We start from the raw sequence: 23923 nt of genomic DNA, 5'->3' as shown, positions 1-23923 counted from the left end.
GGGAGTCCGCCTGCCGATGCAGGGGACGCGGGTTCGTGCCCCGGTCCGGGAAGATCCCACATGCCGTGGAGCGGCTGGACCCGTGAGCCATGGCCGCTGAGTCTGCGCGTCCGGAGCCTGTGCTCTGCGACGGGAGAGGCCACAACAGTGAGAGGCCCGCGTACCACAAAAAAAAATAAAAATAAAAATAAATAAATAAATAAATTGGTATTGTTTAGGCCACTAAATGTGTGGTCCTTTGGTACAGCAGCTTCAGGGGACTAATAGTCTCCCCACTGCGAGAGCGGCTGCTGTGCTAGGAGCAGGTGGCCATCTGAGCTCCACGGCTGCCCTGCTCGTTCTCACTGAGTCCAGTTCTGGGGTCAGTACGTGTTTAATGCCTTGGCTGAATGACCAAGAGTGACCCCAGGAGCTCACTTCACCTGTTGGCCTTACTCCCTTCCCTGCAAGATGGGAGCTACCCTCCCAGACAAAGGGCCATAGTGCGGGGGCCACAGCAGGGCGGGAACTCCGAGCCTGCCGGCTTCCACGGTCCCCACACACACGCATACTACACACCTCCAGTGGGCACACACGTGCACCACACACTCATACACAGGTACGCACGTGCTCACCCAGACACACACGCTCACCACACATGCACGCACACCCACCAGGCAAGCCCACAGGTGCATGCCTTCACGCTCACACAGGGCCATACACGGGACACTCGCCCCTGCCAGCAGACGTGCCCACAAAGTGTGTACGCACACACACGCACACACACGCACACACACGCACACACACGCACACATGCGCACACACGCGCTCATTTCTCCTTTGCCCAGGGGACGTCTGGGGGTCCCGCTCAGCCTCGCCCCCCACAGGCTAGGGAGAGAGGCGAGGCCTTGCCCTAACCGGGGGCCCTGAGGGCAGGTGTTGGGGGACCCCCGAGTGCCAGGCTGGGCGCAGCGTCTTGAGGAGGCCACGTGTCAGGAGGGGCAGCAGCTTGGACCCGGCCTGGAGGAAGGGCCTCTGGGTGGGTGCCCGGGCCCGGAGGTGGTGAGGGTGGGCCGGGGGGCGGGCTGCACACGGGGGACCCCACGGAGGCCGTGCTGACTGATGGGGATGAGGTCGGTGTCAGCGGCGGCCAAGCTGCACGGCCTTGTAGGAAGCGGGCGTGGAAATGAGCGCTCAGGCCCCCGGTGGGCCCAGGGCAGGCTGCCCGCTGGGAAAGAGCAGCGGCCACGAGGGCATGTGGACGGCACGTGACGCCAGGCAGGGCACCTCAGCAGGCTCTCACGGGGGCCTGGCTCGGTCGGGAATGTTTTTATTTTCAGACAAGAAACCCAAGATTCCGAGGTCCAGGGGGAGAAATGGCGGATGCAGGAGTTGGCTTGTTGCGGGCAGAGTGGGGCTGGAATCCGGGCCTTCTGACACCCAGGCCTGGAAGTCCTCATCTGGGCCCTGGAGTGTTGTCAAAACAAAGAGGCAAGTCCCGGGCTTAGCCCCAGATTGAAGAATGGCCAGAGCTGGAGGCAGCGCAGAGCCCGGCCTCCCGGGCCCCGCCCTGCATGCGGCCGTGCCGGCCAGGAGCGGGGATGCCCTCACTGGGACCCAAGTGTGCCAGGGTCTGCATCTGTAACCACGGCAACAACACTGGCCAGAAAGAGGGCAGGCGCGTGGTTGACTCAGCTGTCAGAAGCAGCCGCACACCTGCCTGAGTTCTGTGCAAAGTGAGACGGAGAGACAAGCCCACCGGCCGACCTTCCCTCTGCGCCCAACTGCTCTTGGGGAGGAGGGGCTTTGAAGGAAGGGCTACAGAAGCAGCAGAGACAGAAGCAGCCTGGGAGTAGATGGAGAGTGGCCACCAGGCTAGGACGCTGACCCCAGAGCCCATGTTGACAGCTGACCCTTACTTATGAACGGGGAAACTGAGGCACCGAGTGCTGAGAGCACTTGCCCAAGGTCGTGCGAGATGCCGCGCTCCCAGCTGGGGCGTGACCAGGCTGCCGGGCAGCGGTGGGCGGCAGAGAGACGTCCGGCAGCGGCCCGTGAAGCCTCCGCAGCCGGGCAGTGACATCAGGGCAGTTAAGATACGGAGAAAATCCCAAAAGAGCACATTTATGTAAACATATGACCACAGTCACTGGATTTGTAGCTGTGGCAGGTGTGGCTCTCAGAGCAATCAGGACACTGAGCTGTCACCTGTTCAAAGTCCCTTATCTCATCAAGTCGCACCCGACTCCCAGCGCCCAGCCAGCCCGGGGCAGGGACCCCACAGGAACGTTCACCATGGCTCTGCACCCTCCTCCCCCTTCCACCTGCCCTGCCGCACACACGCACACGCAGACCTTTGGAAGGGCGGCGATGAGGGCCTGGAGGCCTCTCTGGGCGGGGTCACCTCTCCGCTGGAATTCTCTGAGGGGCCTGTTGTCTGAGACGGTGTGCAGAGTGGGCACCCGGGCCCTGACCCAGGCGCCCCGGCACAGCTCTGAGCGGCTGCCCCTGCCAGGCCCCACCAGGGCGGCTCCTCCGCCCGCACAGGTGAGCTGGAAGCGGCCCCCTTGGGCCGTCCTGCTCCCCAGAGCCCTCGGCACCCCACTGTCTTGGCTCAGCTGGCATTTCCCCTGTGCCCGCCGCAGGGCAGCAGCCAGGGCGGGCCTTGCTTGGCCAGAAGGACCAGGTCCTGCTGTCTCTCTGGGGGGTGGTTATCACTGGGGTTAGGGGTGTTGCCAGGGGATAGCCCAGCTTATGCTCAGCAGGACCTAGTTCCCCTCCAGGCTCCCCTGGGCTTAGCGGTCTCGCAGGGGTCACTGGATCAAGGGCGCGGCGTGGACGCCAACCTCCCGTCCTTGTCCTGGGCTGAGAAGTCGCCTTGGAGTCAGAGCCTGTCAGTCTGGGCGTCACAGTAATGGGGACGCCAAGACTGAGGTTTTCCAAGCCAGTAACTTACAAACAGAGGAGCTGCTTTGCTCAGTTTTCAACTGTAGAGCAGCCCCAAGAGAAGGACCCGGGCAGGTCCTGGTCACCGCGCCGGCCCCGGAGCACCTGGGGTTGTGGCGTTCGCTCCATGACCTGTGGGCGTAGCTCACCAATTTAGTCTGTTTTGCACCGTTTGGATTTGTCCGCTGGCAATGTTTGCCCTTGTCCGTGTGGGGCGTCGGGTTTGTGCTGGTTTGTAAGGCCTCCTCACACGTTCAAAGTACCGACCGTCCGAGTGGCTCCAGTCCTGATGTTTCCTCAGTTTGTGGTGGCATTTCTACTTATTTATATTTTTAAAAGACACAACGTTATGTGTTTGACAAAGATATAAACTGTATCTCTTTACCTCTACCTTCCCTTTTCAGTGGCTTCGTTTACTTCCATTGTATTTACCTTTAGAAAATTTCTCTCCAAAGAGCAAAAGAAATTCTATTCCAGACTTTTTATTTCCAACATCCATAACTTTAACTTTTCCATATTATGCTAAGACCAGGTTGAATTGTTTACTGGACTCCAAGCTTCCCCTCACGTTTTCAAAGTATTTTTGCCAATTGATTCTTCGAGATGTTCAGTGGAGCTTCATTGATTAAAAAGGGCAGCTTTGGGATTTGATTGGCATCGCATAAAAACTGCATTGGAACTTGGAAAATGTTGACCATGTTAGGATAGCAATTTGAAGATTTGTCCAAATCTTCATCTGTCTCCCACAGTCTGATTTTTTTGGGGGGGGGCCACGCCACGCGGCTTGCGGGATCTTAGTTCCAAATCTTCATCTATCTCCCACAGTCTGATTTTTTTGGGGGGGGCGTGGGCCACGCCATGTGGCTTGCGGGATCTTAGTTCCCTGACCAGGGACTGAACCGGTGCACCCTGCAGTAGAAGCACGGAGTTCTAACCACTGGACCGCCAGGGAATTCCATCCTGTGGTCTGATTTTTATGGTTTCCTTAGAGTTTATTTCTTTTAATAAACGAGATAATTTTGCCAGCAACACGGCACTGACACACCTGGCAGATGGGGAAGTAGGGGGGCATAGCTGGTGGAAGAGGTGCGATTCGCACATCTGGTCATCCTCCCCCTGGATCGGGTTTCAGGGAGGGGAGCCCCGGAGGTAAGGAAACGCAAACACTGCCGCAGAAGCTATTTCTCCAGGAAACCATGACCCTGAAGAAGAAACTGCAAAGAAACACAGTTTGTGCAAAGATGTTCTTGAAGTGTTGTTTATCACAGAAAACGCCGTTGCATCTCTGTGGATTAACAAAGGATGACCAGCCCAGCAATCCCCAGGACGTGGCTGTGAAGAAATATGACATGGGTGTCAAAGGGACAAGAATGTGGTCACGTCACCCTGCGTGCAAACTTCCGGGAGCCGCACGCGCCTTGGGAATGTTTATCAACAGGACAGAAGCCCGAAAGCTGACTTGGAAAGATGTAAACAGTGCCATGCTTTCTGCGTTGTTCCCCCTCTGATTTGCATTCATAACTTACACACATCTGGATTTATGTTTTTTGTTTCCGCCCAGTGGAGCAGAGATCGGACACTGTGCAGGGACGCAGTGGCATCACTTGGTCAGGACGAAGCCCCGGGCAGGGACAGGAGGCGGTCGCTCCCTCTGTCGCTACTGCGCTGGCGGCACTGGTGTCCGTCGTCGTCTGCCTTCTACCTCCCTGGGCACCAGCTGGACAACCGGGTCAGCCGAGGGAGAGAGAAGCCGCGTAGGATGGGTGCTTGGGGAGCACAGACAGCGCCCAGCTGACCCCTCCCTCATGGGTACGTGAGGGCACTGAGGCTCGGCCACGGGACTAGACGCAGCTGTCCTGACTCCCGGGCACCTTTGCCCGTTTGAGCACTGTGTCCTTGGGGGCTGGGGCTGGAGGACTCCCCAGGGGTGCAGAGGCAACAGGGTCCCGTCGACCCGGGGTCTCCCACGGGTGTGGCTCCGGGAGGAGATAAGACGCGTGCCAGGCATCCTTGGGATTCCTGACCTGACCCTACCCCCCCGCATTCACGGGTAAACTGAGGCTGGAGGAAAAAGCTCCTGCTAGGAGAGGCGTGCTGGTGACCAGGGACCCAAGGGCACCTCGGGCTGTGGTGGCAGAGTGCGTGCTACGGCCCGGTGACTGCTCTCCATGAGGGTCGAGTCCCCGCCAGAAACACAGACGCAGCAGTGCTTTCTGTAGAGAGCACATAAATATAGTTCAGTCTAGACAGAACACAATAAATAGCTGGTACAAAGACGTCAGACAGCGTCAAGCCGGTTCCCGTGTCTGGGCTCCCCGAGCAGAGCTGAGCATCTGGCCACGTGGTGGGCACCGCTGTTTTCGAGGTAAAACTTTGTATGAACTTTTCCTTTAAAGCGAAATCCCTGCAGGACACCAGACGTGCAGGGGCAGCGCTGGCCTTCCACCTGGACACCCACAGAGCCACACGAGTCCGGCCACCATGGTTACCGGGGTGGAAGTGAAAACATCCTCGGCTAGACAAGAGCCAGGGGCGGCGAGGTGGTGGCTCTGGAAGCCACAGCTTCTCCCAGGCTCGTCCCCGTCCCCGGAGGTTCTTCTCAGGTGAGGTTCTGGGGTGCGGCCAGGTGGGTCCCATTCCTGGGTCCCTGGGCCCATCACCCTGTCCTCAGCTTCAGCACCCGGGACAGCGGCTCCTTGGCGCTGGAGTAGACCAGGTAGGAGCCGGCAGCCGTGCGGAAGGTCTCCCAGTCCCTGCAGCCGAAGGTCGGGAGGCTGTGCACGGCCACGAAGCCTTCATACCCCTGCCACCTGTGGGGAGAGACTGTCAGCCTCGGGACAGGGGCGCCGGCGCCAGGCTGCCCTCAGGGAGAGGAGAAGGTGCCTGGGCGTTGGGGCTCCCACTGTATCCCCCCTGCCGTGATCCTCGCCAGGCCTTCTTCACCTGCTTCTCCCACCGGGCACAGCAAGGAGGGGCCCAGCATCCCAGCCTCACAATCCCCCCAGGTTACAATCGCGGGGAGCTGGGCCAGGAGGGGCCTTCTCAGCCTGCAAAGAGGAAACTGAGGCCCGGAAGGGGGGACCTGCCCTGTCCGAGACCCCGCGGCTGCTCTGATCCACCCAGGGTCCTGCTCCCATCCTAGATTGCCTTCGGATTTCTCCGTCGGGCGGGGGATGGGGAGGGCCTCCTGGTGGGTTAATAGTGGGGTCCGAGCTGAAGCCCCCTCCTCACTGCTGGGGTTGGCAGTGAGGCACGGCCCTCAGACACACACCTGGCACCCATCTTTGGATGCGGGAACCCCACTGCCGGCACACGGCCCTGTGACCCCCGCTCCCACATGAGGATGCTGTACCTAGCCCTTCATCCTGCCCCAGTCAGCGGTTTCTAGGTTTTGCCCTTCAAAAGGGATTTATCGACAGGTAGCTCTGTTTCCATTGGGTGGAGGCCCCAGAGTGGGCCGCCTGGATCAAAAGCAGTCATAGTTTTAATTTAAATGTTTTTCCAGATGACTTTCTGGAAAGGTTGGGGTGATTCCTGTCCTGGTGGGGAAGGGCCAGCCCTCCCCACCGAACACACACACACACTCAGCACTGTGGGTCTTTAAACAGCGTCCAAACCGATGGGAGATATGCGTCATCCTCGCGCTCTGAAACAACAATCTCTAAATGTTTATTCACATTGTCCATTTTTAGTTCTGAAGACCCTATTTATCTCTTTTGCCCATTTTTCCAAATTCAAAACAAATCTTTTATTAATTTGTGGGGTTCCTGTTCTGCCGTATGTGTTGTGGGCAGTTTGTCCTTTGATTTTGAATGGGGCGCCCTTTCCACAGAAAACGTTCAAATGTAGGTGGTCGGCCTGGCGGCCTCTTTCCAGCCTAGGGAAGGTCTCACATCTTCTCTGCAGAACTTTGAGGTTTTACAAAGTCATCTTAGCTTTTCTTCTAATATTTCTGTTGTTGAATTTTTAACATTTAAGTGTTTTCTCCTTATAAAATTTACTTTGTGTATAATATGAGGCAGAGGTATAGGTGTGTTTTCTTCCAGATGGACAGAAAATTACAGGAAATTATTTTATTAATTCGTCTTTTTCTCACTGAGCTGAAATATAGCATTATCACACTAGATGATTGTGAAAGATCGGCTCTTTTCTGGACTGTATTCTACTCCTTCTACATATTTGTTTATGTTTAGCAAAAACCATACTGCTTTATTTGCATGCTGTCAGGACCTCCTTCACTATTCTCCTTTTCAACATTTTCTTGGCCATCTTTGAAAATTTTTTCTTCCACATGAATTTTTAAATTACTTAAATTTTTAGAATTTTAAATTACTTAAAATTTAAAATTACTTAAAATTTAAAAATTAATTAAAACTCACTTAAAATTAATATTTTTTTAATTACTTAAAATTTTTAAAAATTTTAAATTACTTAAAATTTTAAAAAGTTTTAAATTACTTAAAATTTTAAAATTACTTTGTCTTGTTGAAAACAGCAATTAATTAGAAAGTCTAAAGAAAATTGATGATTTTTCTAATAAAGTATAGATAAGCAAACTTGTCTCAGGAAGAGACGTAGAACCTGATTAAACCAATAGCCACGGGGGAGACTGGACGAGCTGCTCCACAAACACTATTGAAAAGGAACCAGGCCGCCGGCTTTGTAACTGAATTTAACCACATAGTAAAGAAAACAGATTCGTCCTACTGTTCAAACCATCCCAGCCCACAGGTGTAGGTGGTGTGCCTATTAAGTTAGGTTCCACATCAAGTGTCCAGAAGAAATCACAGAGCCATTTCATTTCCTATTATAGATACAAAAACCTGAAATCGATCATAATGATTGGTAGCCAGTGACATGTTAAATAATTGCACATCCTCGTTAAGTGACGTTCGGACCAGAGTGCAAGGTCACCTCTCATAAATCATTATGTCAACAGATTGACCGGGAAGATGCGCGCCAAGCACTGAAGAATGCCCGCGGGGCGAGACTGCTCACATCCCGTCAAACTGTGTAACGCCCAGACCGTTCCCATCACATCAGTCAGACGGAACGGCGGTCACTGCTCCTACGATTCAAAATCATCCTGGAATTTCTAGCTAATTGAGACAACTAGATAAGCAGTAAAAGCATTAGAAATACAGAGGCAAAGTTGCTTTTATTTGTAGGTGTTCTTATACTTCTAGAGCTCCCACAGACATTTCTTCGGGAAACCATTAGAACTGAAAGAGATAACGTGGCTGGATGGCCAGACACAACAATTAATTGTCAGGATACGCAGATGGAAATGGACATGTGCTTACAACTAGGAAAACTCCCAGAAGTGAAGGTATTGCGAACACCACAGTGCCTCTAGGACAAAGTGTAAAATTTTATTGAAGGACACGTGAAAAACAGAGGGGTCTACCGTAGGCCTGGATGGAAACGTTTAAAGGATAATATACGAATAACTCTCAAATTAGTATCCACACACTGCATCTCTGGCCAAATCCAAAGTCGTGAGCCTCAGCGAGACTAGTGGTCACCTGGCTAACCCAGGGGCATCACCCAGACTCAGCCTGCACTCCGGTGCGCTGGGTGCCAGGTGACCCACAGGGCCCGCTAACCTGTGACTCGCTCTGAGCCTGTGGTCACCAGTGGGGAAGGCAAGCACACGCCACGTGAACCGAGGTGGTGAGGAGGGGCACGGCCTTTACCTGTAAATAATACTGTTTACTGAGAAGGTATTTCCGTCGAAGGAGTTTGCAACCACCAGGAAATAATCTTCTCCCACTGAGAAGAACTCCCAGTCCAGAGCACTGCAAAAGCAATGAGCAGACCTTAGGACACGGGACTCGGACATGTTGCCATGGAACTCGGGGGGCTGGAGTTCAGCCAGTTCTCCCCCTGATCTCAGAATTCAGGGCGGTAGGTCCCACTTCCAAAATCCACAGAAGAGGGGAGCGATTTTCTCAGTCACACAGCCAGTTGGTCTATTCCCGGGAAATGCAAATTAATTGTTCACTTTTTTAAATAAAATAATGTAATTGTACTAAAATACACAAAACTGTCTGTGTCACCCATTCTTAAGTGCACAGCTCAGTGGCATTAAGCGCAGTCATACTGTTGTGCGACCATCACCACCATCCACCTCCAGACTTGTTCCATCTTCCCAAACTGAAACTCCGCCCCCGTGAAATGCTCCCTCCCATCCCCTCCCCCAGCCCCCCGGCCCCCACCGTCCTGCTGTGTGTCCCTATGAATCTGGCTCCTCCAGGGACTGCATATCAGTGGATTCTACTGCATTTGTCCTTTTCTGACTGGCTTACGTCACTGAGCATCATGTCCTCAAGGTTCATCCGTGTTTTCACAGTTGTCAGAACGTCCTTCCTTTTTGAGGCTGAACAATATTCCATTGTAAGAACGGACCCCATTCTATCCATTCCTCTGTCGATGGACACTTGGGTTACAAGTGTCAATGCTGATGCTATGAACATGGGTGCAAAGGTCGCTCACTTAGAAGAGGTTGAAATAGAGGAAGTCTCAAGCTCGTGGTCACTCCATGAAGGCCTGCAGCACCCCCTCGAGGTGGGAACTTGAGGACACTGGCCGTGAGCTCACCCACTCACCCGCTCCTTCCCTGACAGCCGTTCAGGTGCCAGCAGGGTCTGCTGACACAGAGACATTCCCCACATTTGCAAGCTGTGGTTCTTACTGCAAACAGACCACTGCATCCTGCCTTCAGCAAATGCCTCCTGAACTTGCTAAGGGTGAGTCTGTGCTCAGAGATGGCTCAGTTCCCAGGGGTCTGACAGAGGGCTTCCAGGAAGGACATCCCAGAGCCCTGTCTATCCAAGGAGGCCAACCTGGGCATCAGCCATGGTCCCCAGTCACCACTCTGATTACTGCATTACTGTCCTGTGTCCACTTTACAGATAAGGAAACTGAGGCCACAGCCTTGCAGCAAGTGGGAGTCACTTGGATGCCAAAGGTCAGGCCGGTGCGTCTGCCTCCAGTGGCCTCAGGGTTACGGCTTATTCAGGCAGTAGAGGGCCCTTCTCTCTTGGTCGATACTCACCCCCGGGTTCCTTCTCAGTGGGGCACTGAGGGCGCTAGCCTAGAGCTCCTACAGGACCCTAGATGTGAGAGGGCCCATGGGGGTCCCTGGGGACATGCAGGGGGGCTGAGGCCAGTGGGGGCCCTGGGGCTCCTCACTGCTTCCTTCTTCTATTGTTTGGAAGCCTGTCTCAGGCCACTTCCAGGCATGGCCAGTCACGATTCGGTCATTAAAAAAAGTCGTGGCCGTGACCATGTTCAGTGAGGGGCAGCACCTCGTGCTGAGGGCAGCAGGGCAGCCGTGTGGTCCCCGTGCAGTATCCTGCCAGTCGCAGCTGGGTTCTAAAACCGAGGCCGTGGAAAAGACGCCAACAGCAAAGTGCTGACTTACACTGTCTGCCCCACAGCTCACATCAGGGGCTGCGTTGCTTTAATCCAGGAGGAAGCGAACGTCTGGCGTGACTTCCCGCTCTCCCTCCAGAGCAGCGGGACAGTAAAGCCACTGACGGTAACGGGAGGCATATCTTTACCCTTCAGAACCACACCGTTTGGTCAAAAGGTGGAGACGGACAAATGTCCATCAACTGATGAGGGATGAACAAAGTGTGGTAAATAACTACAGTGGAACATTCCTCAGTCATTAAAAGGGGTGAAGCACTGACGTACAGCGTAGGTGAGCCTTGAACACATGCCGAGTGAGAGAAGCCACACACAACAGACCACAACCTATGTATTCCATTCACAGGCAGCGTCCAGAATGGGAAAACCCAGAGGGACGGAAAGCAGACTGGTGGGTGCCGGAGGCTGGGGAGGTGGGGGGAGGGGCAAAGGTAGCTGAAGGGCGGGGTTTCTTTTTGAGGCGATGAAAATATTCTAAAGTCACTGTGGTGATGGCTGCACACACCTGGGAATTTCGTTTAAAAACACACACACAAGCCACATCGTTTGAAAGCAGAGTCCAGGTTACAACAGGAGCCACTATCACTCAGCTGGCCCTGGAGAAAGGTCTGCAGGGAGTGGGGAGCGAGACCACGTCACGCCTCCAGGAAGCGGGTGGGGCACCCGTGGCTTCCGGGAGGCACAGGCGCGCGCTGCCGTCTGTGGGCTACCGGGCGGGAAGCGGGTCCCCCTGGATCCCTGCCCCCCACCGCACCCCGGTACCTGCAGGTGCGGATCTCCTGGAACCTGACGAACGTCTGCGCGGTGACGTTCAGCTCGTAGATGACGGAGTCGATGACGTAGGAGTCGTTTTGCACTTGCATTTCCACGTCGTAGCGGTGACTATTCGCGACGGCAAGAAACACCCTCTCCCCGATGTGGAAAACCTCCCAGTCTGCAGCGCCAAACGTCTGGAACGGTGAGAAGGGGGCCAAGAGCACGCGTGAATGGAGACCCTCGGAATGGCCACCCACGCGCTCCAGCCCCTGCGTGCTCCAGGCGCCGGGTCGGGGCCTTCCCGCCAGCACGGCTCTTCCCAGCCTCACTGCACGTGAGTCAGGGGACCATCTGCATGGAGTGCTTCTTACCGCCTGTGCCGCCCACTCCCCCATGCCCCAGTGTGCCCATCCAGGAGGTCCAGCTGCTACAACATCTCTGCCAGGGAGCCCTCCCTGCTCCCCCCAGTCAGGCTCTGAACTCCAAAGGAGTTTCTCACTACACGCTGTCCCTAGCCTGAGGCTCTCCTTTGGCTCTAGGGACCACCCCATCTCTGGGTTCCTGTGCTGTCCCTCTGAAATCACTTATCACCCTCGAGGGTGAGGTGTACGTGGGGCAACAGGGCTGGACCTTTACGTGAATAGCCGGCTGCCAAGCCTTGGTCCCAGACCTCGAGCTGCATGAGCTGATTTGCGGGTGGGACCCAGCAGGAAGTTACGGCCAGCATCTTGGGGGTGCTGCGGTGAGGGTGCATGGGGAAGGGGAGGACCAGAGGGGTCTAGATCCAGGCCCTGGTCTGAGCCCTGAAGAGAGAGGGTGGGGCAGAAACAAAAGGAGTGACCACCCCTGAAGACAGCAAGCGGCAGGGGCTTAAGTGGAGGCAGGGGAGATGTGGCAGCTCCCGCAGCAGTGAGGGGCCTGTGGCTGGTGGAACAGCGGCCAAAGCTCCTGGGGACCCCGAACCACAGCCTGAGGAGGCCGCTGGGGTCTGAGATCCCACGTCAGCAGAAAGGGGTTGACTCTGTTCCCATGGGCTGGCGAGGGCTGCAGAAGCGCCGATGGGACACTTGGCACGAAATTGTCTTTAAATGTTTTGCCTCTTGGCTTCCGGCTTCTCATCCTGGTGGAGACACTTGCACTAGACTGAGCCTCCTGCTGGTAATAATCGCGAACTCTGGATGCAATGCTTAAAAAGCACACAGTTGTTTGAAGGCGCTGGACAAGGGCCGAGGCAGGTGGAGAGTGGAGGGGACGCGACCCCCGGATGCACGTTTATCTGACGTTTTCTCTGAGGGCACTCCCCATCCTGGGGCGCGTGGGCACGGCACTCGAATGGCGGCAGCAGGCTGGTTGGACACGGGAGTCCAAGGTGAGAGTTTGGGGCTTGCAGAGTCTCTAGAAATGGAAGGGGACTACCCTAGGAAGGAGGGAACCCCAGAAGGGGGAGCCCCAATGTCTCCTTAGTAACTTCTTTCAAGTCCTGTCCAGCTCCTGAGGTGTACACACAGGGGACAAGATCCCAGGGACCCAGAGACAAACAACAACTGAGAGGCTGAAGGAACTGACCAGAGAGTTAAGCACCTGGGGAAACAGGCAGGCGAATGGGACCCATAATCAAGAGAAGCAACAGCAAGTAGAAATAGGTGGACACAGTGCAAATATTGGAGTTAACAGATGCAAACTTTACAGTAGCTATGATCAGAATCTATGGGGAAATATGTGTGTGATGACCAATGAGATGGGGAGATTTGGAAAGCTAGGAAAACTCTAAAAGGAGCCAAATAGAAATCCTACCTGAAAAGGAAAATATCTGTGTTCACAAATCTATTGCATGGGATCAAGAGCTATCAGGACCATCCAGAAGAAAGAATCAGTGAACTAGAAGAGAGACTGATAGACATTGCCTGAATTGAAGCACAGAAAGGGGGAAAAACGTTTACAATAGGGATTTCCCTGGTGGCGCAGTCGTTAAGAAACCGTCTACCAATGCAGGGGACACGGGTGCGAGCCCTGGTGCGGAAAGATCCCACATGCTGCAGAGCAGCTAAGCCTGTGCGCCACAACTACTGAGCCTGTGCTCTAGAGCCCACGAGCCACAACATGAGAAGCCAGCACAACGAGAAGCCCGTGCACCACAAGGAAGAGCAGCCCCCACTCGCCGCAACTAGAGAAAGCCTGTGTGCAGCAACGGAGACCCAATGCAGCCATAAATAAATAAATAAATATGTAAAAAAAAATTTATAATAAAGGTGAACAGAGGCTCTATGACTGAGGAATAATATAATGCAGTCTAACGTGCGTGTAATTGCGTCACAGAAGGAAAAGAAAAGAGAATGAGGCAGAAGAAACATTTAAATAAATGATGGCTAATATTTTTCCAAATTTGATTAAAAACACCAAACCACAGATCCAAGAAGATCAGAGATCCCAACCAGAATAAAGACAAAGAAAACCCCACACCTTGACACATCATATTTAAATATCCGAGAATAGATGGAGAAGATTGCAAAAGCCACCAGAGGAAGACGACACATTCGATATAGGGAAACAGTGGTACCAATGGTACCCGACGTCTCATCAGAAACTGTGGAAGCTTGACGTCAACAGAAAACCATCTTTAATGTAAACGAACGAAAAAACGTGAACCCAGAATTCTATAACCAGTGAAAATATCCTTCAAGGTAGAATAAAGTCATTTTCAGATAAAAGTGGTCGAATGAGTTGCCAGCAGACCTGCTCTACGAGAAGTACCGAAGGAAGCTGTGAAGCTGAAGGGTGATTACACAAGGAGAGTCGTGTCTGTGGAAGGGATGCAGAGGGCGTTGGGAATGGTGAGCATGTGGGTGTAAAGACAACCGACAGCAGAAATGATAAATTGTGGAGCTTATAACCTAAGTAGACGTGTGAGTCTATACATGCTCACAGTAGCCGGACAGACGGGTGGGGGTAAATGAAATCATGTTGTTGTAAGGTTATTACATTATATGTAAGGTATAATATTAATTCAAAATAGATTGTACACCTGAAACTAACACAACATTGTTAATCAGCTATACTCCGATATAAAATAAAAAATTTTTTATTTGAATTGTACATATTAACAGGGACTCATGGTTAATAAAAAATAGACCGTAGTAAGTTGAATACATATACCGTAATTACTGGAGCACACAATTGCACAACACATTGAATCAATACGAAAAAGAGGAGATAGATAGAAGACTATGTATGTGACAGAGGGCTTGTATCCAGAATATGGAAGGAACTCCTACCTATCAATAATGAAAGGCAGAAAATAAAATAAAATATGGGTAAAAGACTTGAATAGGCATTTCGCAAGGGGGCTCTAGCAAGCCAGCAGGTGGATGGAAACCCGCCATCTAGTCACCAGGGGATTTCGACTTAAAACCCACACTGCGGTGCCGCTTCACACCCAACAAGTAAAACTGCAAATACAGACAAAACCCGGTGTTGGCAAGAGCGCGGGGCGGCTGGAGCTCATGCTGTGCGGGGGAGTGTGTGAAATGGTAGAATCGTTTCGGAAAACTGCTCGGCAATGTCTGCAAAGTTAAACATCCGCCTACCTTATGGCCCAGAATTCCACTCAAGAGAAATAAAAACAATTTGCCCACGGAAAGCCTTGATGAGATGCCTGTAGTAGATTCATTCATGACAGTGAAAAGCTGGGAACAGCTCAGGTTGGACAGACAAGGAACCGAGCCTGGAAGCCACGCAGCGTACAGGCTCGGGACCGGGCTGCTTCCTGGGGACACCGTGCGTCCCCAGACGCAGGTGGTCGTGGCTGGGGCAGAGCCAGTCACCCGACGCCCAGCGATGCTGGAGGAACACTCGCATCCCCACCCCACGTGGGAAGCGGCTCCGTTTTTCTTTACCCGGACCGGGCAGGGCGGGTCTGATGACTGCCCCTCCTCGGAGGTCCCTTCCCCGCTTGTAGATGGGTCCGCGCCGCGCAGCGCGCCCTCTGGCCCCGGCGGGTCCGGTACCCGGCCAGGTCGCCCGGCTTGGTGTTTTCTCCACGCCCAGCAGAGGGCGTCGCCGCCCGGTTCGCGGAGCCCCGATCCCGGGCAGAGCCGCTGCCCTTGAAACAGGCCTGGGCCCGTCCTGAGGAGCCGAAACAAGGGAGCTCAAGCTAAAAGTGACACACGAGGACAAGGACAGGGGCCAGGACACCTGGCGTTGCCAACCCCTTCCGGGCCAGGAGCTGGGCTGAGGCCTTTGTGCATTGGCGTCCTCTCCTCACCGCTGCTCCGGAGGTGGCACTATGTCCCCTGGGGTCACCCGGAAACTTCCGAGCTGGTGGGGACACTCGGGCCCGCGGGGCCGCCAGCCTCATCTGCTCTGTGGCCGCTTCATAGTCGACCGACGTTAAAGACCCGCACGAGTGTGCAGTGACACGCGCGCCAGCTCTGGCAGGTCGCAGAAACCACCAGAGAGGCCGGTGGGTGAGATCGCCAGCTCCTCCCACCCCGGTGCTGATGAGACCACGTCAGTGGGAAACGCCCACACCCGCACACACACCTGCACACACGTGCACGTGTGCAGACACACAAGACCCCTGCATGCACACACCTGTGTATACACGTGCACACACCTGCATGGACACGACTTTACACACAATCCTGCATGCATACAAGTGTATACACGTGCACACACCTGCAGGCACACAAGCTTTTATGTACACACCCACCTGTATACACCTGTATGCCCTTATACCTGATGCACACACATGCATTGTGTATATACATGCAGACGCTTGCAAGCACGCACGTGTACACACCCACACAGGACAAGGGGCCAGGGCTGGTCTGAAGAGGGGGTATCCCACAGATTGCCAGGGCTGCCTTCCAGCTCCGACTCACTCCACCCTCCGCTCACTTGCCTTGAGCCCCAGCGCGGAGGGGGAGAGGCGTGCAGATGGGGGTCGGTGAAGGGGCTGTCAGGGCCTGGGAAACGGGGAGAAGGGCCAGGAACCCAGGAGGAAGGACGGGGGCGTGGCCAGCGGCAGGGAGGTGGGGAGGAGCATCCAGGTGGGCGTGGCTTAGCGCGGGCGGGGCGGGGAGGGGAGGTGTGTTCTCACCCTACCTCTGCTGTCCGCGCAGCTGCGTCAGGCGCCAGATACAGCAAGTACGCGGCGCCTCGTTCAATTTGAATTTCAGATAAGCAATGGTTCTTCAGTGTATGTGTATGGACACGCTTTTACTAAACAATGATTCGTTGTTTATCTGGAATTCACATTGAACTGGGTGTCCGGTATTTTATCCGCCAGAGGCTGGCACAGGCCAGCATGGGGCCCCCGGCTCACAGTCACCGGCTAGCGATGAGCTCTCCTCGCAGGGTGGGACCAGCACCTGCGCCCTCAGCCAGAGGCTGCGCTGCCCCCGCTCGGAAGCGAATGGGGGACCGTCCCCACCCAGGGCTGCTCCAGCCTGGGCAGGGCATGAGCGGGCCTGAGGCCCCGCTGTCAGGCCGCTCCTGGACTCTAAGCACATTAGGGACTCATCAGGGAGAGAAGAACCCTGCCTGGCGCCGGATCAAGGAGGCCAGGCACCTGCTGGGCTGGTGGGCCCTTCCCGCCCTCCTGAGCGGAATTCCCCCGGAGCTCTGCCCTGGAGTCCCCTGGCTGCGGGCCTGGCAGGCTCTGGAACACCTCGAGGGACGATGGTGCTTCCAGGACTTGGCAGCCGGGAGCACCTGGAACCCCTGACGGCCTCCCTTGAGGGTGGGTGGGCTCCCGGTAACCAGCGGATCCCTTGCTGGGGAGGAGGCCCTCAGGTTCCGGCTCTGATGGAGCAAAGACCCGAGGTCTGGGAGTGCCTGGGGAGGGAGGGGCGGGGCGCGCTGCCTGGGGAAGGCAGGCAGCCCCCCAAAGGGCCCTGGGGGGACGCTGCCATTCCCACTGTGGGCAGCTGGCTAAGGTGGGTGAGGGTCCCATCCTAGGAGGCTTCAGGGGGTGCCCCTCCCAGCTCTCCCCTGGCCCAGCAGCCCCTCCAAACCTTGCTCCTCCCCAGGCCGCCTGGTCCACTGCCCGCTCCTGCCTCACAGAGCAGACCCGAGGCACAGGAGGAAGCGCCAGGGCCCTTGCCAGCACCTGAGCCCGGCCCCTCCCGGCGCTGACTACTGAGGGCGCTCTCACACCACCCTCCTTACAGACGCGCCTCCTTTTCCTTCGCTTCTGGACGTCTACATTCCCGGTGGAGACTACGTTTCTGACAAGCCCACAGCTCCACCCTCATCCCCAGACACCCACTGATAGCTCTGGGCAGCGCCTCTGCCCGTCCCCTCCACCTGCCCCGACGCACGGCTTCCTGGGGTCACTGGCCCTCTCCACTGGGGCCCCTGTCAGCCCTCAGCTGCGCCGCCCCCCCCCCCAGTCTCCCACTGCTCTCGGTTCTCTTTTCTGCCAGCGGCACCTCCATCAGCCCCGCCTCCCAGGCGATAAAGCCCGCCATCTTGGTCCACCATTCCCCTCCCCCCTCCCCCGGCCCCTCCGTTCTGGGACTACACGTGATGACTGTGACCACAGGCCCCACAGCCAGACAGCTCAGGGAGCAGAAACCCCAGGGGCTGGAGGCTGGATTTCTGTGGACAGAGCCCATCCTTCCTGCACACACCCCGCTCGGACCTCCTTTGGTCCAAGATGGCGATCCCAAGTGGTTGGAGCTGTGGTCTCTGCCACCTGAGGAAGGTTCCAGGATTCCTGGTGGGAGAGGTGGGGAGGTCTGGAGGGTGGGGCTGAGGAATTCGTCCAGGGTGGGCAGCCAGCCTCCCACGTACACCTGAGCCACAGACCTGGCGTGGGCATGGCCCGGGCCCTCCCGGTGAGCTGAACTCACCCCGCAGCCCTGGGACCCCGCCCAGCGCCCCTCCCAGCACCATCCGTGTGCACAGCTTCGCAAACACCGGCGTGCGCCCTTGCCCGGCCGTCCCTCCACAAAGGTTTCCCTGCGGTGTGGGCACCTCTCCACCCACACATGCTTTCAAAGCACCGGCCTCTCCTGCTTCAAAGCCCATGGCCGTGAGAGATGGTGCAAAGCTCCAAATCAAGTGGAAACACGAAGACATCGCCAGGACCTGAGAGCATTAAAACACAGTATGAAAAGTGCTGGCACAACATGAAAGTGGGACGTCGTGGGTTCTGAGGACTCGAGTGTGAAGAAACACGGGTCATAAGAGAAGGCAGCCTTCAGGCAGGGCTCCGCAGTTGTTTGCGGGCTCGGGTGGCAGCAGTGCCCCCTCGCAGCCCCCACAGTCACTCTGCCCGCTGGCCAGAGACACGCTCTCTCACAGCCACTGTGGTCCTGCTCTCGCCCGCCCTTGTGGGTGATTCTTCCAGCTGACGTCACACCCCTCAGCTGGTTCTCCTTTAGGTCCTGTAAGCCGGATGGCCCCCGCCCTGGCTCAGCAGGCACCGTCGCTGCCCCTTGGCCCCGGCCTCCCTTCTGTGTCTGAGGCCTACGGCAGGGCTGGGTGCAGACTGGAGCTGAATCCAGATGCAGCCTGAAATGCAGAGTTTCAGGGTCTCACATACCTGGAGCCGGCACACTGGGGGGCGTTCAAGGAGATTGACCAGAATCTCCTTGGGATTTGGAACATACCGCACGGGGGACAACGGCAGGAACTGAAGACTATTCTGAGAGATCTGCGGTGACTGTTTCCAAATATCTAGCAGACAAGCCGGTGGAACAGGGGAGCGACTCCTGTGGTGTCCAGAGAGCACAGTCCTGCAGCCTGGCACAGAGGCCCGGCAAGCGGCCTTCTGGTCAACCACACAGGTCCCTAGCAGGGCTGTCACACCAAGCGTGTGATATGAGGAGGGTTCCTGCAGCTGTTTGGGGAGATAATCATCCTGTAGCTGCCAACACTGTGATCCAGCCTCACCTACATCTGAGCAAGAGGCCAGTTTAGGAAGGTCTTCATCAAGGGCCTCAGCCAGGTCCCCAGCTCCCCGGGGCACAGCGGCCAGTGACAACGCCACCCACTGCCAGGCTCAACGTTAAACATAAACAGAAAACTAAGGGTCCTCCAGATGTTTTATAAAAGACCTAGAACATGAGAGTCAGGCTACAACATATACATACACTCATACTGGAAGAAACTGAGCTGGTTCTAGGAACAGAATAGAATATTTTAAAATTATAATTATCAGACTTCCTTGGTGGTGCAGTGGTTAAGAATCCACCTGCCAATGCAGGGGACACGGGTTCGAGCCCTGGTCCAGGAAGATCCCACATGCTGTGGAGCAACTAAGCCATGAGCCACAACTACTGAGCCTGTGCTCTAGAGCCTGCGAGCCACAGCTACTGAGCCTGCGCTCTACAGCCCGCGAGCCACAGCTACTGAAGCCCCCGTGCCTAGAGCCCGTGCTCCACAACAAGAGAAGCCACCACGATAAGAAGTCCGTGCACCGCAATGAAGAGTAGCCCCTGCTCGCCACAACTAGAGAAAGCCTGCACACAGCAACGAAAACCCAAGGCAGCCAAAAATAAATATAAATAAAATAAATAAACTTAAAAAGAAAAGAAATTACACAAACTCTTAAAAAAATAAAATTATAATTATCTTCAGAAGTATTCAAGAAGATACCGCATTTATAGAGTAAATACAGAATGCCGTTAAAGGGAAGAGTTCTTGGATATTAAAAACACGATTCCTAGCATTACAAGAAGATGCTCATCAACAAGGATTAGAGAATAAAGGTAAGGAAAGCTTCTAGGTTGTAGAAAAAGACAAGATAGATTCAATCCAGGAGATCCAAAAGCTGGCTAACCGTTCTAGAGAGAGGGGAGCGTGAGACGATCAAGAAAAACTAAGAAAATCTCCCAGGCCTGGGGATGCACGCCTTCAGGTTGAAAGGGCACTGAGACCAATCAGACAGGAAGCACAGGAAACCACTGCGAAGAAGCCTGTGGGCACTGAGGGCAGAGAAGGTCATAGGAAAGGCACCTGGGGAGGCAGGGGGCTGCCCTCAGTGTTTCCAAGGAAACTTCCCCCTTAAAATCCTGCACGCGGTACGTGAGGCAGGGTAAAGGATGCAGCCACCATGAGTGTCCACACTGCCCGCCACAGAAGGTCGCCCTCACTGGGATGAAGCCGGCGAGGTCACGGCTCCCCCAGCCTGTGGCTGTGCTGTCGGGGCACGTGGCCCACGTGGCTGTGGAGGGCGAGGGGTGAGCTCTCACCCTCAGCCCAGGATGGACGTGGCCTCACTCTGCTCAACACCCATTGGCTGGTCCTGGTCACATAACCTGGCTGAGCTGCAGGGACGCTGGGGAGTGTCGGGGAGCACCTGGAAGGCGGGGTGTCCTTGAGGTCAACCAGAACACTGGACATCAGATTTGGACACGGTGGCTCCAGCCAAAGATGGCGGTAAAGGAAAGTTCCAGAAAGGGGACCATTGTCAGTTCTAGAGACAGTCAGCCCGGACAGCACAGGCAGGAGGGCCCAGGAGGGGGGTTATGGGAAAAGAGGGAGGGGTCTTCACGGGTGCACACCGGCCAGAGGCCTTGCAGACGCGATGGGAGCACCAACACGAGGCACTGAAGACGCGGTGTTCACAGCGGCTCTCGGGGATGGGGATGGCCAGCAAGAAGCCGGGGGACATTACCATGTGCAGAGACGGGGGTTTTCTTCCCCAGAAAGGAAAGGAGAGGGAGGGAGGGACTTCAGAAAAAGCAATTAGGAGCTTGTCGAAAAACATTATGTGCAGCACATGGGGTCCACGTATGAAGTGAGCCACGTGTGGTGGGCTTGTGGCATGAAAGGAGAGTCTGAACTGCATTCAGGGACTGTCCCCTGGGGTGGCACGAAGGTCATCCCACCACTGAAGCCACTGAGAAGGGAGTGATCACAGCCACACCCTCGGCTCTGCGCGAACGACATTGGGACGCGGCCAGGACGATGCAAATGCCGACAGTGGCTCTCGATTTTAGAATCACCCGTGGGGGCTCGGCCTGGGGTCTGACACTGAGAGGGACAAGCTGGGCGGCTTGGAGGGAGGAGGGCGAGGGAAGGTGGGAGGAGGGTTGGGGCCCCACATCGTCACCCTAGACCACGGTGGGCGTGAAGCGGGGATGCCGACGCCGCCCGCTAGCCCGGGGCCCAGCGGCCCATGCGTGGTTCAGCCGGGCATCTGGGGCCACGCCACGTAATAAAGGCTTCTCGCTGCCTCAGTCACAGGTCCCTCCAGGCAGCCCACGACAGCTGGGACCAGCTGAGGGACACTCAAGGTCTGCAGGGAAGGTGGACAGTGCTGCCACCACAGCTGACCAGGTCAGAGGCCAGCTGCCTGCTGCTCCAGGGCAAGAGCCTGGCGCCCACATAAAGGTGGGTCAGACCGTGAGGGCCCCCAGGGGCCAGGGGACCCGGCTGAACAGCCGGGCTGCCGGAAACTCCGTGCCAGGGCAGCCCTCCCGCCTCATTTAGGGCTCCCAGGCTATATTCGGGGTCCCAGGGGCTCAGCCTGAGCCTTATTCTGGGGAGGCACCTGGGCGCAGAGGCCCGGGCTGGGGCCCTGGTCCTGGCTCATGCGGCCCGGGTCCTGCGTCGCCCAGGCGCCAGGCAGAGGTGCGGGGCCGGCGGGGAGCGCAAGGTCCTTACCAGGAAGGACTGGAAGAGCTGGAAGCTGCCGCCCAGCCGCACGTACAAGTGGGACTGCAGCTGCGTGGACGTGCCGTTGAAGGCATTGGCCACGGCCAGGAAGGCGTAGGGCCCCACCGTGAAGAACTCCCAGTCGCAGGCGCCCGACGTGGCGACGGTCTGGTTGGCCTCGAAGAGCCGGGCCCCTGGGCTCCACTTGTAGATGACACTGTAGATGTTGTGGTCGCTGCCTGGAAGCCGAGCGCCATGGAGGGAGGGAGACGGGCCGCCGTGGCCTCGCGGCGGCCTTGGCAAGACCCTGCCCGCCCGGACCCTGCCCCAGGCCCTGCAGCCCGTCCAGTCCAGCCAGGCCCTGCTCTCCTGCACCCTCCCCAGGCCCCCAGCAGTGGCAACGCCCTTCACGTGACCTTCCTGCCTCTGTGCCCCGATGAGAGCCCTCGGGGGCCCCGGCTTCGGATGGCTCCAGAGCCCCTGAGGCCTTGCAGCACGCTGGAGGCGGGACCCCCGCCCTCCCCAGCCTCACCCCTCATGCTGTCCACCATCCCCTTCGCGCTCCCCGCCGCCGGTCAGGCCTGCCCGGAACGTGCTCCCTGGAGCTCCTCACCCACCCCCAGGGCTGGGCCAGCCTCTCCCAGGACACTCACTCCCATGGGGGGTATTGGGTGGCGGGCTCCTGGGGTCCTCTCTGCCCATGAGCGGTGGTGGGGTCTCCTCCCTGGCCCCCCGCCCGCCGCCAGAGTTCCCCGGCAGGTGTAGACTCAGGTGATCGCTGAGCCGCAGAGCCTGCCAAGGCCAGAGGTGCCCTGCAGGGCCGACTGCCCCCCGGGGCCCTGTCCCCCAAGAGCTACAAGGCAGGGAAGGGGTCACTGTGGCCATGCAGGGCAGTCACCTGGCCCAGAGCCAGGTTTCCCAGGCCCTCCCAGGACTGTCCCCCACTGCACCCACTGCATCCCACAGAGTCTGTGCCCAGAATGGATAAGGGCAGGGACGCCCTTACCTGGACAGATGAGGGGTGCTCAGGTGTGTCCTCCCTCAGACGCCACTGTCAGATTGCCAAGCCCGAGGACACGGGCCACGTGTGGTTTATTACACATTTTTAATGAGATACACTGAACCCTGCAGGTGACCCTGCCCTGGCCCTGGAGTCCAGGCCATAGCCCCTACCTTCCCGGTGGTTGGCCACGGCCAGGAAGTGCTCCCCGGACACCTCGAAGGCCTCCCAGTCTCGGGCACCGTGGGTGAGGACCCTCTGGTACGGTGTGAACCTCCGCCTTCTCTGGCTCCATTTGTAAATGACAGAGAACTCCTGACCCTTTTCATTCGGTTCAAAATTAGCCACAGCCAGGAAGATCTGGGGAGAGGACCGGGACAGCGTTCTCGTGATCTGTGCGAGGGGTCCGGCACTCGAGGCTTCTGAACACCGGCCTCGGGACAGGGGCTGAGCCGGGACTGACGGCCTGGGGCGGGCCCAAGAGCCCACGACTGACTCTCCGGATCTTCATCACGTTAAGACCCGCAGCCGCGTCCGCACTGAGCAGCCCACGAGCTCCGTTCCTGTCTCCCAAACCCAGGAAAAGCTTCACGCACGGAAATGCTCTTCAGCACCGGGTGAAGAGGAAAACTCTTGACGCCCTGCTGTCTCAGGAAGCACGTGTTTGTCACGCAGTCGAGGACAACATGGCAACGCCCCACGTGTGACGTGAGCTGGAGGCCAGATGGTGGGTCGTGTGACTGAGGCAGGAGCCGGAAGCCCGGGGACGGGGCACGCTCACGGCGGCTGAAGCAGCCCCAGGTACACTCCGCCGCTGCTTAGGGGACGGGGCAGACCTTTTTCTTAGTTTTCTAAAGTTCCCAATTTTTCTTTGATATCAAGTTGTTTTTTATAATGAAAAAATATAAACCTTTAAAATGTCATCAACCATAAAACCAGAGGGCTAGTCACTCCTTCACCAGGCTGGCTGGGAGCGCAGGACCCTGAGGGTCGGCAGCGACGGGGAACAGAGGTCTCTCTGTTTCGCTCAGTTTTGTCCCCCGTGGGGGGGGACACCTGCCCAGGTGAGGGCAGGGCTGCACCTGGCACACGTGTTAGTGAGCAAGTGACTTGGGGGCGGGCTCGGGGAGGTAAAGAGAAAACTCTCACAAGGGGATGACCCTCTTAGCCACGACCCGTGGGCCACTGCTCAACGCAGCC

At 56.5% G+C, this 23923-nt stretch overlaps 1 protein-coding gene across 1 annotated transcript in view; it reads right to left on the bottom strand.

Moving 5' to 3' along the window:
- Window positions 1-5581: 5581 nt before the first annotated feature.
- The window catches only part of TSPEAR (thrombospondin type laminin G domain and EAR repeats), a 59509-nt gene continuing 41167 nt past the window's right edge, over window positions 5582-23923 (bottom strand). The window contains exons 8-12 of the mRNA XM_060010230.1: window positions 22897-23083; window positions 21733-21962; window positions 11122-11309; window positions 8622-8723; window positions 5582-5735 (exon numbers count right to left, since the gene is read on the bottom strand). Of these exons, the coding sequence (XP_059866213.1) occupies window positions 5582-5735; window positions 8622-8723; window positions 11122-11309; window positions 21733-21962; window positions 22897-23083 (861 nt within the window). The remainder of the gene's footprint in view (window positions 5736-8621; window positions 8724-11121; window positions 11310-21732; window positions 21963-22896; window positions 23084-23923) is intronic.

The sequence above is a fragment of the Delphinus delphis genome, chromosome 4, assembly GCF_949987515.2.
Source record: "Delphinus delphis chromosome 4, mDelDel1.2, whole genome shotgun sequence".
Classification (NCBI taxonomy): domain Eukaryota; kingdom Metazoa; phylum Chordata; class Mammalia; order Artiodactyla; family Delphinidae; genus Delphinus; species Delphinus delphis.
The sequence above is the reverse complement of the archived record's forward strand: the minus strand, read 5'-3'. Positions and strand labels throughout refer to the sequence as shown.